Source organism: Eumetopias jubatus, unplaced genomic scaffold (genome assembly GCF_037043125.1).
Source record: "Eumetopias jubatus isolate StellerSeaLion01/CBP00866 unplaced genomic scaffold, mEumJub1_p1.0 scaffold_2, whole genome shotgun sequence".
Taxonomy (NCBI): Eukaryota; Metazoa; Chordata; class Mammalia; order Carnivora; family Otariidae; genus Eumetopias; species Eumetopias jubatus.
Window position 1 is genome coordinate 162914363 of NW_028274808.1, and position 18612 is coordinate 162932974.

Below are 18612 nucleotides of genomic sequence, written 5' to 3' on the forward strand. Positions count from 1 at the left end.
TGCCAGTGGTCGCAAAGCCGCGGCGGTAACCTGCCCACAGGCACACCGTTCCTTCCAAGTTCCCGGCGACGGGGCTGCAGCACACCCGAGACCAGGGGGTGAACGTGAGTTGGTCCCGAGCGCAGTCGCGTGGTCTTGGGGTCCGGGCAGAGCCTCACCAGGAAGGCGAGGAGCGGTGCGCGCGCCTCTCCAAGAGCAAGAAGTTGGGCTTGAACCCACGCCGGATCGGACATACCTGAGGGAATTCAGGATCTCTTGGTTCTTGGCATTCTCCTGACGCCTGAAGTGGTAGCACGGGAAGCCGAGCATGATATGTATCAGAATAATTTAGGGGACTTGCTAAAATTGTGGATCAGTCGCAACCTTTTGCACTCCAAAGTTTGAATATCGCTCAAGAATCCACCCCGCCCCCGCCTTTTTTTGAATGCTTGTAGACATTCACAGCAGATTACATTCGTTTTGGTATTTTATTTTACTACTTTTTATTGTTACTTGTTTGATGTGTATGCGAGGTCCCTATAGTTTTGTTTTATGCCTACATTGCCTGAATATTTTAAAGCTGGGTTAAATCCAAAATTAAAAAAAAAAAAAATTCTGCACCTCTGGTATATTCTTGAATTAAAAAAAAATACACAAAAAACTAGCTAGTGGTAATTAAAGGTTTAGGCCACATCTGTATGCTATTAAAGAATAATTCCCACATAAAATCATTATGACAGCCTTAGATGAAAGGTAGAGTGAAACTTTTGATTATATATATAAATATATAAAGTCTTTTTACTAATAAAGGCTTTTTTCTCCTCAGATATTAAACTAACCATGAAGAAAAATATTATCAATACATGGTACTCTTTTATAAATGTTCCCAATGTGATTGCTCCAGATATTGAAAAGGAAATAAGAAGGATGGAAAATGCAGCAGGCAGGTAAATCCATGCATTTTTTTCCATGCATTTTTAATACCAGCCACCATTCTTAAATGTAACTAGGTTTAATTTCAGTTTAACTTTTAATTTGTGAACTTGATCTTTGTAATTTATTTAATTTCATCAACTTATCTATACTTTGGAACAGCATAACTTGTCTCACAAATGAACATAGATATTATTGTGGTCATAATTTAGAAGCACATATGCCATATATTTCCTTAATCATTGGCAAGGCCTTTTCTTATGGGACATTTCAAATCTGCAGAGGTAACATTGCCATAGATGAATGTGAAAACAATACAAAGTGGGAAATGCTAAATGTTTTAAAAGTATAATTTAAAGTGGTTACCCTATATTATGCTAAGCGAAGTAAGTCAATCAGAGAAAGACAATTATCATATGATTTCACTAATGTGTGGAATTTATGAAACAGAACAAGTGAACATAGGGGAAGGGAGGGAAAAATAAAATAAGACGAAATCAGAGAGGGAGGCAAACGATAAGAGACTCTTAACTATAGGAAACAAATTGAGGGTTGCTGGAGGGGAGGTGGGGGAATGGGGTAACTGGGTGATGGGCATTAAGGAGGGTGCATGATGTAATGAGCACTGGGTGTTATATAAGACTGAGGAATCACTGACGTCTACCTCTGAAACTAATAATACATTGTATGTTAATTAATTGCTCTTAAAATAAAATAAAATTGTTACCTTATAAATGAATAGAACATGCATAAATGTGGTTGAATTTATTTTTTTGTGGGAAGAAATGTTATTACAGGTTTGTTCGTACAAATGTATACTGTGGCCTAAAGCACAGATTCATACTTTCTATTTGATAATATTAACATTAATCAATGAATCAAATAAAAGAAATATGGAAGACCTAGAAAGTAGTTTCTTAATTAGATACATTTTATTGAATTGTGCATATACCTTATCTAATTCCATGTATTCTGAAATTCTCATTTCACTCTAATTAAAAAGGGTTATATGTTAGTTTGAGAGGGAAGGAGAGAAGATGAAGCAATGGTCCTCCTAATGAGAAATGTTATTCCTTCATAATGGTTTAAAACATTGATCTAATTCATCTCTGCCTCCTGTTGGACCATAGCTCCTTTTCTGATGATGATGAGGATGATGATGATGATGACAGTGTCTCCATGTTTGAAGAATCAGAGAATGAAAACCCCCATGCAAGGGATTCCTGTAGAAATAACTCACACAGAGGGGGGCCATCACAGAGGTGAGCACTTCGATCTATTCCTCCAGATCTTTTTATTTTCATTTTTAAAAGATTTTGTTTATTTATTTGACAGAGAGAGACACAGCGAGAGAGGGAACACAAGCAGGGGGAGTGGGCGAGGGAGAAGCAGGCTTCCCGTGGAGCACGGAGCCCGATGCGGGGCTCGATCCCAGGACCCTGGGATCATGACCTGAGCCACCCAGGCGCCACCCCTCCAGATCTTTTTAAACTAGTACTTAGATGAAAGAAAGGTATTCTACTCCTCCACCTAGTGGGCTTGGCAAATTCCTGCTACCCAGCCACTTCTCAGGATCTTGCGAGTAACTTGCTACTTAGCCTTTTCCTCTCTTGGAAAACTGTCACAGCCTGATGATTATTCATGTCCACGGGGCCCATAAGTCACAAACGCTCCTGCTGGTCATTTTCCCTGAGACCTGTCTCTGTCCCTTAAGAACCTCATGCCCCAGTCCTCTCTGACTTCCTCCTTCTTTCTGATCCTTCTTTCAGGGTCCTGAGGCAATTGTACTTGGGAGGGGTTGGCTGTGATCCTCTAAAATGCTGAATCCCATTTGACCCTACTTTCAGGGGAGTAGAGCACTAGTGTGTGTAGCTAGAGAAGAAAAGCTAAACGTCCTTAGTAGGAAATGAAGCTCTCATGAAAACTTCACACACGTGACTTGGAGGGTGTGGGAGGAACGTGGCGTTGGTGTGGATCAGGAGTTCTCACCCTGTAGAACATATTTACTTCTTCTTTGCTTTTTCTCCTTCCTTTTTTCCTCTCTCTTACTTCTTTTCCCACTGACCACCTTTAGTTTTCCCACCGTTTTTATTTGTCTTTTATTTTCTTCCTATTTTCCCTGACAGTCTAAGTCTTAGATCTCTTGCTGGCAATTGGCGGCATCCAAGGTGGCTCCCTGGAGGCCATGGAGGATGCTAATTTTTGGTGTTAGCGTTGATTAGTGAGTATGTATTAATCACTTTGGTTCACAGCACTGATATTTAGCAACTCAAGCTTCATGGAGCTCTATACTTCCAAAAATGGTCTAGGGGCGCCTGGGTGGCTCATTCAGTTAAGCGTCTGCCTTCGGCTCAGGTCATGATCTCAGGGTCCTGGGATCGAGCCCCGCATCAGGCTCCCCGCTCCGCGGGAAGCCTGCTTCTCCCTCCCCCGCTCCCCCTGCTTGTGTTCCCATTCTTGCTGTGTTTCTCTCTGTCAAATGAATGATTAAATAAAAAAAAAAAGTCTAGGCAGTAGTTAGTAACTGAAAATAATTTGTTCTTTAAGACTGCTTGCTTACCATGGACATTATACAGATGGTGACTGTTATGATTTTCATTTTCCAGGGAGCAGTACCTGCCTGGTGCCCTTGCACTTTTCAATGTTAACAACAGCAGCAATAAGGAGCAGTAAGTACATTTACAATAGGAAACCAAAGCTTTGCTTTTAAAGACCACCAGTAAAAAGGTAGGAGTATATCTGAAGCTGCTAGAGAGGAGATCTTTATTAGGAAAACTACCTAATACAATAGCAACGGTATTCTGTTATTTTTGTCATTGGTTTATTTACTTCTGAAAAATGTGGCTACCCATATTAAAAGCAGCATGTATGTATGTATGTATGTATGTATGTATGTATGTATGTGATTGAATGCATACAGAAAACCGTTGTCTAGCGTGTAAATGCAAGTGCCCCACCTTATGGACAAAAATAAATGAACTACCAGTAATCCTTTCTATTCTAAGCCAATGTGTCTTAGGTCAAGTTCCTTATGAGACAATCTCTGAGAGGGAGGTTTGTGTGCAAAGTTTTATTGGGAGTGCTTTTAGGAATGATACCTAGGAGGGAGTTAGGAGAGCAGACTGGGCAGAGGGAGAAGTTGGACTTCAGAGGATAGAGTTGGTATGAGGAACTCTAGAGCAGGGGGGCCCCTTCAGAGTTGTGTCATAGTTAGGCGGTAGGACTGGGCCTTTGCACAGGCACAGTCTTGGATGAGGGGAGCCCCTAGGATGGGGGCACATAGCTTTGAACATGGTGGCTTCCTTAGGCCAATGCCAGCCAAAGGAGAGGAAGACTGTGAGCTGTCAGCAACCAATACTCTTGGCCGGTGGGGAATGAGTGCCAGAGTTCTGTGCATTACTGCATCCAGACAGCACGTTTCTTGCACTGTTCAGGTCCGCTTTCTTCATATAGAAAAATCACCCTATGTGGGAATATACCTCCTCCAGGAGTCTTGATTTTTTTTCCTGGGGAAGCTTATACAAGGAAGGTTAATGGGATAAACCTAGGTCCCTGACAGCTGCAGCTGGTCTTGAGGCTTTAACTGAAATAGCTTACGCCCTCCTTTCCTACTCATTCTAGAATCCTGTCGCCTCTGGTCAGCACTTCTGCTGCTCTAGATGATTTGCTTCGTGGGATGAATGACACAGACTCTTGTCCCTAAAGGATTTGGGCCCCTGGACACCATGCCCTTCTTGACTTATAGCTGCTGTATTTGTCCATTTACCACTAAAGCCGGGCTGGAGAACACCAAACACACCAGAGCAGATCACCTAGGTGCCAAATATACCTGCCCCCCAACTGTATAACAGCAACACTATCTAGTTGTGATGAAAGAAGTCAGTTACTTTTGCCAGTATGGTGACTCCCCTTCTTGCCTATTGGTTTTTTGGCACGAGGGGCCCAAAGCGACTGGGGAGTCATAGCTTAATGTTTAATGGGACACTAACTGTGTTGCCTGGAACACACATGATCCATCTGGAAACCTCTAGATCCACAGACCATGAAATTGTGGGGATGAGAAGGACACATTCCCTATGTGAGTCACTCCTACTGAAACTCCTTGGTTCCCAGACCCATACGTGGTCATTTCCTTTTCCACACAAAGTGGATGATGGTGCGCTGCTTGAAGCTGTGCCATTGGTAAGATTAACTTTACCATAATCTTTTAGGGTCACCTCTAAGTAGGGCTATAGTGTAGACACAGCCCATTTTGACTTGCATCCCGATGTCAGGCTGACCCATTCAGAGACCATGCTCCATCAACTGCTCCTGTGAGACCCCCACATATGGCCATGGTGGAGAGTTGAGGAATAGGTGCTGATACAACAGTGATAGATGACATGGGGGGAGGGTACCGTGCCACATGCTTCATCTTGTGGCCATCAAGTGGCACATCTTGATCCCAGATATACCCCTTCATCATGTGCTGGATTGCTGTACAACCTTATAACTTGTTCACTCTGACAGAATCCAGCTTATAGTCAATAGTCATTTTCTGTCCCATGGCTAGTTAATCCTCTTTCAAGGGCCTATTACATGATGCCATTGATATAGTGGACCAATGTGACATTCCTCAGAATGTCCAGATGGTCCAGGTCCCTCTAGGCTGTGTCATGACATTGAGCAGGAGAGACAACATAGCCCTGGAAAAGACTATAAATGTGTGCTGCTTTCCATCTCATAACTATTTCTGATCCAATTCCCTGACAGTGATAAAAAATCACACGCTCACCGTGACTGACCCAGGACATTAGGTATATGGTCTAGATTGCCTGAGTGCATTGTTTTTCACATTTGCCAAAGCAGCTGCAATTGAGGCTACTCTGTGGTTGATTTTGCAGTAGTCTGCTGCCAGCCACTGGTACCCATGTGGTTTTCATAGGGACCAGACATTGAATTAAATGGTGGTGGGAGGGAACCACCCCCCCCGCACGCATGAGGTCTTTAAGGATTACATTTTATTTCCTGTCCAGGATGCAGTATTGTTTTCAGGCAGCAGGTGGGGGGCAGCTCGAGGGCTTCCACTTGGCCCTCCCCCATTATAGTCACTCTTCCTCTACAAGTCAAGGCACTAGTAGGGATGAGGTTTCTACCAATGACCAAATATTATATTCCACTTTTACACTGAGGAACTGGAGAAATGACCCCAGTGGGGGGTCTTGAGACCCAGTGGAAGCCCCATAAATCATATATTGTCAGTGATTTCATTCTTCATTCAGTGATTTCATTTCTGAGAACATGGCTCAGGTTTAGAAACTCTTCGTGAGGTCGTGACTTTTTATTGGGTTAAGTTGCTCTCAATCTCCTGCTTATCCATTCCTGATCTGTTTTGACTGTATGTGTTAAACAGTACCCTGACAAGCCAAAAGGTTGTGCATCTATCTAGGAATATGGTATTTTATTGACCTCATCCATAGCTCTCTGTGAGTTAAGTCCCCTGACCACCCATGCTCCCCTTAATGCTAATTACAGTTATTGGACCCATCTCTCTTCGGAGGAGTAAACGCTGTCACTGATCTCTTATTCCCAGGTTCTGTCACCCCTATGGCTCTCGGAGAACCCGGTTCTGTGCCCAGTTCAGCACCTCCCACTATCAGTCCTGGCTTCCAGAGGACAGTACCACTGTTTCTCATCGATGCCGGTGCCCCTCCCACCAGCACACGTCTTATCATTTTTGTGTCCTCTGAGCCCTCTGAGGGACTGTAATCAGTTGGTGGGCTGTCTTCCTTATTTGGAGTGTCCACTTCAGCATATCACTTCTCTGAGTCTTTCTGATACCTTCCTCCATGAGCCATCACCTTTTCTGAGCTTCTGGAAGCCACCCAAACAGTGTGTCAGCACCATTTCCTAGGATCTGTGCTAAGGTGTTAAAACCTGTATCACAAGGGTGTGCTCTCATAGCAATAAATTCTCCCTCATCCAGTTTTATGTTCCATTCCCCTTTGTACATGACAACCTTAGGTTCCAAGCCCCACCTCCTTATCCATTCTGTTTCCCATTTCTCCTCAATAGCAGCATTCCACTTCTGCTAGGCTATCCATGTACAGACTAAATTCATTTGTACATTGGCCCCTGAAAATTTTCTTCCCATTAACATCCTCACGCTTCTTCTCAACTTCTCCAACTCTTACCTATACTTTGAGGCCTAGACCTATCTCCCTCCCTTTAACAACCTCTCTGACTACCCTCCTGGTAGTCAGATGCCTGTTCATTCATGTCTGAATAATAAACTTTCCCCAGACATTTGAGCCAACAATGGCAGCCTATTTTGACCTTAGGTCTGCCTGACTCCAGAATCCATTCTTCAGCTGATAGAGAGCCAGCTGTACAAAGAGGCCTCTAATCACATAGTCTCCACTCCAGAGGAAATAGCATATAGAAAAAGGTGATCTCAAATCCAGTAAATGATTCTAAGAATTAGGATTCCACTGTGTGGAGCTTTTTGACTACTCATAAAAAATTGCTGCATTCAGGATTACCCCCCTAAAGAAAATTGATAGCATTTTCTTGAAATTCTCAAAGCTCTTAATAAGAGATAAGTGATACCAAGAAGCTTAATTTTAAATAATAATTTTTTTTTGGACATGGAGACTTTGAAATTATACCCTTGGGGGCTGTTGTTTCCTAAATTTCTCTTGTTGGGTTTATGCCTTTATCGACCTCCATTTCCTTCAATTTTCCACATGCTCTAACCCAGGAATTTTTCCTTGTTTGTTTTATTATCTGGGTGCATGTCCGTTTTTGTAGAACTCTCCATTAGAAGACCAGATTTCTGGTCCCTGAGCATGGGGGCAGGTCTCTGAACGCAAGGCCCAGAATTCTTGCTTGAGAGAGAAGAAAGTAAATAAGAATGGAAGTCAGAATGTAATTTGATTATGTGACTTAGATATTATTTCTTCTTTAGAGAACCAAAAGAAAAAAAGAAAAAGAAAAAAGAAAAGAAGAGGTAAGTTTGACTTTGACATGAGTGATTCCAGATTTTTTGGCCCATAACATTTTCATATCTTGTTAGTAAATACATCTCTCACTTTTCAGCAAATCAGGTGATAAAAATGAAAATAAAAAGGACTCAGAGAAGAAAAAGAAGAAAGAAAAGGAAAAAGAGAAGAAAAAGAAAGAGGAGAAAGGCAAAGATAAGAAAGAAGAGTAAGTGGCCTTGAAATTAGGAACGAATTTATAGTGGATTTTGGATGTAGGGTTATTTCCTGAAAGTTTATAGTTATGGAACCCTGTGTAAAAGGCGAAATAAATTATTATAAAATGTGAATCAAATTTTTTTCTAGTTTCCTTAAAATGAGCAGTGGTAGCTTTATTCTTAGTTTTCTCATCAAGAATTTTCAATGTTATGGTTAATTATCTTCTTCGAGCTCTGGTTAGGATAAATTTACCATTGGGAGATATTTGGGTTTCAAGAAAATTGGGTTCCTTGGGTCTTAACATTAATCTTTTTAAGTTGAAATAAATATTTAATACTTTTATTAACATCTCTGAGTCATAAATACTGTATGGCAAATACTCCAAAAGTAAGCAAATTTCCTTGCGAAACCCATGCTTAATTTTGAGAGCAGTACAAATGCTTATCAAAATACCAGCCATTTGAAAGATCCTTTTGTTTTAAAGATTTTATTTATTTATTTGACACACAGAGAGAGACAGCATACGCAGGGGGAGCAGCAGAGGGAGAGGGAGAAGCAGGCTCTCCGCTGAGCAGGGAGCCCGAAGTGGGGCTCTATCCCAGGACCCTGAGGTCATGACCTGAGCTGAAGGCAGATGCTTACCCAACTGAGCCATGCAGGTGCCCCTGAAAGATCCTTTTTAAACAAACATTTGAGGGCTAGAATTTCACGAGGGTAAGGCTGAGTGATATTTTCAAAGCTATCTTTTTACTAAAGGGAAAATTGTTTTCTAAACTTAAAGAAAACTCTTTACCAGATAGTATTCACTTATTTGTGCCTGCTGGAAAGCTGTTGAGGTTTTTACAAAGGGAAAAGTCCTTAATAATATGGGCTTGGGTGCCCGGCTGGCTCAGTCAGTAAAACATGTGACTTTTGATCTTGGGGTTATAAGTTCAAGCCCCATGTTGGGTGTAGAGATTACTTAAAAATAAATCTTAAAAAAAAACCCTAAAAAACCTCACCACCACCACCACGACCACCACCACCACCACCACCAAAAAAACCCAAAAAAACCTAATGTAGGTTGATACTAGAAAATTTTTAAAATCTTCCATTTGACCATATATTTCCTTCCTCCCTCCCTCTCTCCTTTCCTTCCTTCCCTCCTCCTTCCTCCCTCCCTCCCTTCTTTTCTTTCCTTTCCTCCCTCCCTCCCTCCCTCCCTCCCTCCCTTCCCTCCTCCATTCCTCCCTCCCTCCCTCCCTCCCTCGCTCCCTCCCTCCCTTCCTCCCTTCCTCCCTTCCTCCCTTCCTTCCTTGCCTCTGCCCTCTGTTGCCTCTTCATCCTTTATAGATGCTTATGAACAAAGATTTTTTATTAGATTGTGTTATATTCTTCTTTCCATACAGGTGAGAATGAAGCCATGAGTTCCCTCTCACAGCATAGTTCCTGATTGTTCTGTTACCTGGTAGGGGAGGGGCAACACCCCATTCTCTCACCCCGTAACCTACCAAAGAGGTCAATGGACTATTCCAGAGTTTAGCATGATCTGTGCCACTATTCCTTTTCAGTGGCTGGATTGGTAGAAATGTCCACAACATCACAGTAAAACAATGGCTTTAAAAGAAAAAATCTAACGTAAGGTTTAATGTAAGACTAGTACTTTAACGATCTATCCAGTCCTCACTAAGCAATTTCTTATGTCTACCACACTCATGCCAAGCTAGTTTTCTCCTTGTGGAGTGAGTTTCTCCAGCTTACTTCTGTTTCATTAATTGTGGGTGATGGACAGAACCGTATTTGATATGTGAAATAAAAATGTCCTTGTTTCTTGGCAACCTCCCACTTTATTTCTAATTGCTGCTAGGGAGAAGAAAGAAGTCACAGTTATTGATCCCTCAGGAAACATGTATTACAACTGGCTGTTTTGCATCAGTTTACCTGTTATGTACAACTGGACTATGATTATTGCAAGGTATCTATATATTTTTGTGGATCTTGACCTGCTTCTAGTTTCTAAGTCACCTGACTTAACAGTTTTGTCAAGGGCTCTTCGGGACATACCTCTTTTCTCCACCACAGGTTGTAAAGAGAGGTTACATTATTCTCAATGTGTTTTCCTAAATCAGGAGTAGGTGCTTTGGTTCCCAATATACCTAGAAATCCAGTACTGGGATGGGGAGTAGGGGGATGTTTTTAAACTTTTGATTGCTGAACTATTTAATTAGAATTTTGGGAGAAACTTTGTTATTTTATTTTTTTATTTTTTGGACTCTAAGAAAAAAATGTTGCCAAGAGTGGAGAAAGATCAAAGATTTAGGTCGTTTTAGAGCAAGATGTGTTTCCCAAGCGGTTTCTATGGTTCTCTGTCTTTTAGACAGTAAACATCTCAGACATGCAGAACTAAGCGCAATTCCTTGAAGCATTTTGGGTACAGATAGTCAATAAGAACTTGGTTATCAATGTGTGTAACCCAATGTCTTTTGACATTAGCTTGAGGCCATTTATTTTTATTTGATGTCTTCACAATGTGAACTAGTATAACAAAGAATGTTGGAATTCAGAAGCAGGAGAAAACTAAATCTGACCGCTTAGATTCAGAAAAGCCATGGTTGATTAAATGGACTCTATGGACTCTAAGGACCCTCTTAGTCTTAGTGCCTTAGATCTCTCATCATGATAAAACTTATGCAGAGAGGACACTTACTTAAACTCGCCCCCATTTCATTTTAATTACACAAGTTTTTCTTTTACAGAGCATGTTTTGATGAACTTCAGTCTGATTACCTAGAATGGTGGCTCATTTTTGATTACCTATCAGACATAATCTATCTTCTTGATATGTTCGTACGAATAAGGACAGGTAAATATGTTCAGCTTTGGATACTTTGTAATTTTGTGCTTTTATCTCTATAGTATAATTTGAAATTTTGTAATTCAAGTATTCTTCAAAATAAACTCACAAAAATCTATTTTAGAGGAAAAGGCACTGTTGAGAGCAAGAGTACCATATGCCTACCCACAAGCTTAGGTCACTACAACCGATTCACTTTATTAAGCAACCTTTGAATGTGGATTGGTAGCTTTCTCCCATTACCTTGTCCATTGGGTTAGTGCCATGTGAGAGGAATAAAGAGAACAGAAATATTCTGCCAGCTCTGTAATGAAAGGGTAATTGCTACCTACAGAGAGATACCATGAAGAGGCATGGGGGGATATCACTGTGTCCAGCAGAGCTGGACAAAGAGTACACAAATCCTTAATTCAACTTTGTGGTCATGGTGAGGCATTGTTGACCAGGGGGCAGGATCTGATAGCTTCCCCTTAAGTATTCTTTTTTTTTTTTTAAAGATTTTATTTATTTATTCATGAGAGACAGAGAGACAGAGAGAGAGAGAGAGAGAGAGGCAGAGGGAGAAGCAGACTCCCCACTGAGCAGGGAGCCCGATGCGGGACTCGATCCCAGGACCCTGGGATCATGACCTGAGCCGAAGGCAGATGCTTAACCATCTGAGCCACCCAGGCGCCCCCCCTTAAGTATTCTTGTTAAGTAGATAAGCTTATTGTTTCTACACTGCGCTCTGTGTGCAAAGGTAACCGCTGTAAAGAGAAGAGCATTAAAGAATCATTATGTAAAATAGGGACATGCTCTAAATATCTGTGTGCTGGAGCAATGCTCCCATTGTTGTGACCTACTCACAGCTCTGGGAGCTGGTATAGGTAGAGGAACACGTTCTTTCCCCAGTGAAATGTATCAGAATGCTGAAATTCAAGGCCCACAGTGGCAACATAGGAGAAGGGAAGATCCCAGCTGACTAAGGAAGTCTGGGGGACAAAAAGGAGAGAGAAAACGAACCTCTGAAGGACATTTATTCTTCACATTGAAGGGACAAGGCAAGAATACACATAAAAGGCAGTAAGGCAGGTACCCAAACTTCAAGGGTGGGGCTGGGGTTCTGACAAGAGAGTGGCGTGAGGCATTAGGTACAGTGCCAGGGTGTTTAGAGAAATTTCCAAGAACACTGTTCATATAAGGAATGGCTTTACCTGGGTAGAGAACTGGATCTAGAGAGATTGGTAGATATACAATGTATGAGTACATTGCATATAAGCTCTCACTTTTTGCACTGACAAAATTTTATTTTTTATTTCTTCAAAAGATTATTTCCCATAGCCATATGTTGATCAGTACTCATATTTTATTATATTGTTAAAAGCATGTTTATTGGAAATGAACTATTTTTTAAAAAATATTTATTTATTTATTTATTTATTTATTTATTTATTTGCGAGAGAGAGAGAGAGAGAGAGAGAGAGAGAGAGAACAAGTGAGGGAAGGGACAGAGGGAGAGAATCTTCAAGCAGATCCCCCACTGAGCGTAGAGCCTGATGCGGGACTCAATGAGGGGCTCGATCTCATGACCCATGAGATCATGACCCATGAAATCATGACCTGGGCCGAATCCAAGAGTCGGCTGCTTAACCGACTGAGCCACCCAGGTGCCCCTATTGGAAGTGAACTCTTGTTTTGGACTCAGTGAAGTTCATTGAGGGTTATTTTAGAAAAATTCATAATGGCATAAAAATGAAAAAACATTAAATTGTGTTTTCTTTTTTTCTATTTTAGGTTACTTAGAACAAGGACTGCTGGTGAAGGAAGAAACTAAACTCATAGAGAAATATAAATCAAACTTGCAATTTAAACTTGATTTTCTATCAGTGATACCCACTGATCTGCTGTATTTTAAGCTGGGGTGGAACTATCCAGAAATTAGATTAAACAGACTGTTAAGGATCTCTCGAATGTTCGAGTTCTTCCAGAGAACAGAAACAAGAACAAACTACCCAAACATCTTCAGGATTTCTAATCTTGTTATGTATATTGTCATCATTATCCACTGGAATGCATGTGTGTACTTCTCTATTTCCAAAGCTGTTGGATTCGGAAATGATACATGGGTGTATCCTGATGTTAATGATCCTGAATTTGGCCGTTTGGCTAGAAAATACGTATACAGCCTTTACTGGTCTACACTGACTTTGACCACAATTGGTGAAACACCGCCTCCTGTGAGGGATTCTGAGTATGTCTTTGTGGTGGTTGATTTCTTAATTGGAGTGTTAATTTTTGCTACCATCGTTGGTAACATAGGTTCTATGATTTCCAACATGAATGCTGCCAGAGCCGAATTTCAAGCAAGAATCGATGCGATCAAGCAATATATGCGTTTTCGAAATGTAAGCAAAGATATGGAAAAGAGAGTTATCAAATGGTTCGACTATCTGTGGACCAACAAAAAAACAGTTGATGAGAAAGAAGTCCTGAAGTATCTCCCTGATAAGCTGAGAGCAGAGATTGCCATCAACGTTCACTTAGACACTTTAAAAAAAGTGCGTATTTTTGCGGACTGTGAAGCTGGTCTTTTGGTGGAGTTGGTCTTGAAATTGCAACCCCAAGTCTACAGTCCTGGAGATTACATTTGCAAGAAAGGGGATATCGGACGAGAGATGTACATCATCAAGGAAGGCAGACTCGCTGTGGTGGCAGATGACGGAATCACTCAGTTTGTGGTGTTGAGTGATGGCAGCTACTTTGGTGAGATCAGTATCCTTAACATTAAAGGTAGCAAAGCTGGCAATCGAAGAACAGCCAATATTAAAAGTATTGGCTACTCAGATCTGTTCTGTCTCTCCAAAGATGACCTCATGGAAGCTCTCACTGAGTATCCAGATGCCAAAACTATGCTAGAAGAGAAGGGAAAGCAAATCTTGATGAAAGATGGTCTACTGGATTTAAATATCGCAAATGCTGGAAGTGATCCTAAAGATCTCGAAGAGAAGGTCACCCGAATGGAGGGGTCAGTAGACCTCTTGCAAACAAGGTTTGCTCGGATCCTGGCTGAGTATGAGTCAATGCAGCAGAAACTGAAGCAAAGACTAACCAAAGTTGAGAGATTTCTGAAACCACTTACTGACACAGAATTTTCAGCTCTTGAAGGATCTGGAGTTGAAAGTGGGCTCCTGGACTCCACACAGGACTGAAAAGCTGGTCATTAAGAAGGACGTGCCTCATGATCCTTTTGGTGATGTGATTAGGCAACTCTAAATTGGAAGAAGAGGAAGATTCAGCTGGGGGACTTTTCCAAAAGCAGAGTGTGCTTGGGTGTAGGGCACAAGGCCCACACACTCACTTGTGAGGTACTGTGATTAAAGGATCATCGTCCTTAGGATTTTTTCAGAATGGATAATGTGCAAAGATATAGAATGATTAACTTGTCAGTATCTATATCTTCTGATTTTTTCATATATGCTCCTTTTATGTAATACTCTTTATAAAAGTGAACAAGTATCCCTCACTTTCAGGCATTTTACATTGTGGAGGAGCAACTGGGAATTACCATGTACGTCATGTTCAGGATACCATTTTAAAAAGAATTAGAATGCAATAAAGTAAAGTAAGTCCTAAGACTATAGTGAATATTATTTATTTGATAATTTAGTAGGGAGTTTAGGATCTTTTAGACCTTTTTAGGGTCTTTTTAGGCTCTTTTAGGGTCATTTTAAGGACAATAATCATTGTAGTGTAGGACTTAGGAAGGGTGGTGAAGAGAAACTTCTCACGATGAAAGTGTGACAAATCAGACTTCACATATCTATGCTGATATATAAATATGTAACATTAAAAATCATAAAATGTAGGAATCTTTTATAATGAATTTTTTTCTTTCCAGATTTAATTTAAATTCAAGTTAGTTAACATATAGTGTAGTATTAGTTTCAGGGGTAGAATTTAGTGATTCATCACTTGCATGTAACACTCAGTGCTCATTACAACAAGTACCCTCCTTAATGCCCATCACTATTTATCCCATCCCCCCACCCACCTCCCTGCCAGCAACCCTCAATTTGTACTTTTATAATAAGTTTTTCAGATTCTCTGATTATTAAGGCCTGATAGCAATGGCTACTATCTTCCTCATCTGACTGGTCAGCAATAAGAAAAGATATAAAAATAATCCCACTGCTGGATGATTAACAAAGGAAATTATTGTAATGTCTGGAAAGGAGAATGTGTAAGTTCTATGGATCAGCATGGGCATCATCAGGCAACTTCTTAGAAATTCAGAATCTCAGGCCCTACCCCACAACTACTGGATTAGAATCTGCTTTTTAGCAAGACCCCTGGGTGATTCATACCCACATTAAAGCTTGAGAAGCACCTAACTAGAGAACCAGGAAGGAGTTAATGGTATTGTTCTAGAAATTTCAGAAAAGGGAACTGTATGACAAGTGTATGGTTGTGGAAGACATTGCAAATCAATCACACAGCTTTCTACTACTTAACCCAGATGTGGTTAAAAAAAAATTCTTAACAGAGATCACTGGAATTGATATAAAATTTCTGTCTCTGCCTATAATAATATGACTTAACATGACATCTTGTTAATTTGACATTTTGGATATTTCTGTGGACCTTGATCAGTGTATGTCTGTGGTAGAGTATATTCTGTTCTACCAATAGAATATTCATTGAACTGTACATGGTGTTTGCAGTCTCGTGTTGGCATTTTACATTTTATCTCTTCCATATCAGCTAGCAGGTATTTCTTCACTACAGAGGAAGTGACTAGTTCTGGAGTGAGTGGGTTGTCATTAATATATAACATGGTTTCTGCCTGAGACAACTGCTCTTTTAACTCTCTTTTTCTTCTTCTTCTTCCTTCTCCTTCACACGCATTTTATTTTTTGTTCTGTTTGTTGCCTATTATAAACACCTCCAAGACACCGTGAAGAGGCTTGATCTGCTAAGGTAAGGATGAGTGAGAGTTACACACCTGGCTCAGGGCCTGGATCCCAAGGAGAACAGCCCCTGTCACAGCACCCAGGAGGGTGGGTACTTTGAGTCTGATTTCAGCTAGAGCCATCCAAGGGTTCTGATTTCATGAACTCTGACCCCCGGCTCTATGAGTCTTTCTGATGCTTTATATTGGATAGGTGGCAGATTCTTGATTCAAAGACTTGGAATCAGGAAGGCCTAGCCAACTCCTTTTCCATGACTCCTCCAGGTGGAGGCTCTGACAGGTGGTGGCGGGGTTCCAGTTGAGACCCCTGGAATGCAATGCAGAGGTTCACAACTGGGTTCTGGCTTCATATGGAAATCTTTTAAGGAAACAAGAAATATGGGGCTTTGGGGAGACTCATGGTAAGGATGCTGACCTGGGTACAGGTGAATGCCAAAGCAGGAAATTGCCTTTTAGTAATCCAAAAACCACCCATATTCCAGACTGATTCCAGACTCCAATTGGCTGTCTTAACATATTAAGATTAGGACAGGTTTGATATAAGTACAAGGGAGGGCTGGTTGAAATTTGAAGATCATTAGTAACTGCATCTGAGAGCAGATGAGAGAGAATTCTGGGACTCATTGATGGCAGATCAATGAGGGAGCAGAAACCCAATCAGCTAGTCTTGAAGGCGTGTCTGATAAGTGTTTACTCTGCACCCTCCCCCGCAACTCTGCTATAATGTAATGTTCTCATAGGAATAGATCCCTTCAGAGTTTTGCATGTATCTTAAAAAAAACCCCAACTTTTCCAACTTGAAATATGATGTGATTCAACTTCTTACCGTTAGGTGGCAATATTGGTCTATAATTACAACCTTCAAAGCTGGAAACTTACTTTTCTTCACAGAAATTATAGGTAGTAGTAAAATCGGAGCTCTTTGACAATAATGGGCGTTTTTTTTTTCCTAACATGAAGATTTCCAGAAGATTTTAGCATAGCACACTATATGCCAGTCTAAAACTAAAACCTGATCAAGGGGCGCTTGGGTGGCTCAGTCGGCTAAGTGTCTGCTTTCGGCTCAGGTCATGATCCCAGGCTCCTGGGATCGAGCCCTCCATCGGGCTCTTGCTCAGCGGGGAGCCTGCTTCTCTCTCTCCTTCTGCCTGCCGCTCCCCCTGCTTGTGTTCTCTCTGTGTCAAATATAAAATAAAATCTTTAAAAAAACACGATCAAATAAATTTAATATGCAAATTTGATGGATAAAGCAACAAGACAAATTGAAGCATTGTAGTATTTCTTAATTTCAGAGAGTTCAACAAAGCAATAATGACAGTTACATTACAGGCTTTTGCCACTCTGTAAGATACGTATTAGAGATGAGCAAAAGAAAAAAAGGGAGCAAGCAGCATTTATGTTGAAATTCAGGTTATATTTTTATTAAATAAAAAAGAAGTTCATTGCTTTAAAAAGTTTGGCAACTACTGACCTGTTTTCACAGTGTTGGAAATATGCCTGGCTAAAACACCGTCAATTTAGGTAATATTCTTCCAAGACTACAGAAATGGTATTTTTGGATGTCTTCATTTATAGACTGTTCAGAATATAAAATACCAAACAGCAGGCTTATAGACTCAAAAGAAAAGCTTGCTATTCACTGGACTAGGTTATTTCTAGGTGAAGGGAGAAAGTGGGAAATGCATGGAAAGGAAACCAGAGAATATAGAAAACGCAAAAAGACTCCAGAGATCATCTAATTCACGCCTCCTCCTTTTACAAATACAGAAATGATGATCAGGCAACACTAAAACTGGCGAGGATATAGGAACTTGGAGTAAGAGTGGGAATTTTTACCACATGTTGGAGAGTCCTATGCTAATCATCTGCTAGAGCCAAGGTTGGGCTCATCTAAAACTCAGCAATTTCATTCACTACAGAAAATTGGGCACACATACAACAGGAGATATGTTGAAGAATGTTTATAATAGTAAAAAACTGGAAACAACTTAAATATCCATCAAGAGGAGGCCAATTACACAAAATTGGAATCTATTCATATAAGGGAGTACTGTAAAATGTTTGAATAATAACAGATAACACCTAGTGTTTAGTTTGTGCCGGGCACTGTACAAGGACTTTCTGAATGCATTTAATCCTCATGATAACTTATAAGATAGGTTCCACTGCGTTTTCTGTTTAAAAGGGAGGCATAGAGAGTTTAGGTAATTTGCCGGAGGCTCATGGGAAGGAAGTGGTAAGCTGCTATTTGAACCCAGTGAGGCTTCAGGGTGCCTGCTCTTAACCTTGGCATTCCTGCTGACTTTGTATGCACACATCGTGTCTTCTCTACAGAATTTACAAACATACAGCACAATCCTGAGTAGTGTTTATGGATCTGTACCTCTGAGGTGACAGTTTAATAACAGGCATTGGAATGATCGCAGGAATCAGAACAGTGCTTACACTTGTGGGGCTGGAGAGAGTGCGGTGTGAGGAGAGTGAGACATTCAGAGGACTTCCACTGTCTTTGCTGTTTCATATTTTAAAAAACAATCTGAGGGAAATAAGTCCCAATGTTAAGATCTGACAAACCTAGGTACAAATGTATGCAGCCTCTCTATAATTTTGGTATATATGCACTATTTCAAATGACGGGAAAAGAGGAGTAGAGGAGGTAAGCATAAATTCACACAGCTAGTTTAGCGACACAGCCTGGACTTTTGACCCTTGGTTCGGTGTTTACTTCACTAAAAGGTTGT

At 40.8% G+C, this 18612-nt stretch overlaps 1 protein-coding gene across 1 annotated transcript; it reads left to right on the top strand.

Annotated features, from left to right (window-relative positions):
• The first annotated feature begins 807 nt into the window (after positions 1-807).
• On the top strand, positions 808-14111 carry CNGA1 (cyclic nucleotide gated channel subunit alpha 1). The gene is made up of 8 exons (XM_028100741.2): positions 808-926; positions 2043-2174; positions 3519-3581; positions 7859-7900; positions 7990-8100; positions 9937-10044; positions 10826-10932; positions 12697-14111. Exons 1-8 carry the CDS (start codon positions 820-822, stop codon positions 14109-14111), a joined length of 2085 nt encoding a protein of 694 aa, XP_027956542.1. The 5' UTR covers positions 808-819.
• Positions 14112-18612: the final 4501 nt, after the last annotated feature.

Bases quoted from the DNA above. Each gene is read 5' to 3' on its own strand.
- CNGA1 (XM_028100741.2), top strand. From the start codon at position 820: ATGAAGAAAAATATTATCAATACATGGTACTCTTTTATAAATGTTCCC. The intron at 3,582-7,858 runs GTAAGTACATTT...TTTCTTCTTTAG, and splicing joins AACAGCAGCAATAAGGAGCA to AGAACCAAAAGAAAAAAAGA. The intron at 10,045-10,825 runs GTATCTATATAT...TTTCTTTTACAG, and splicing joins TGGACTATGATTATTGCAAG to AGCATGTTTTGATGAACTTC.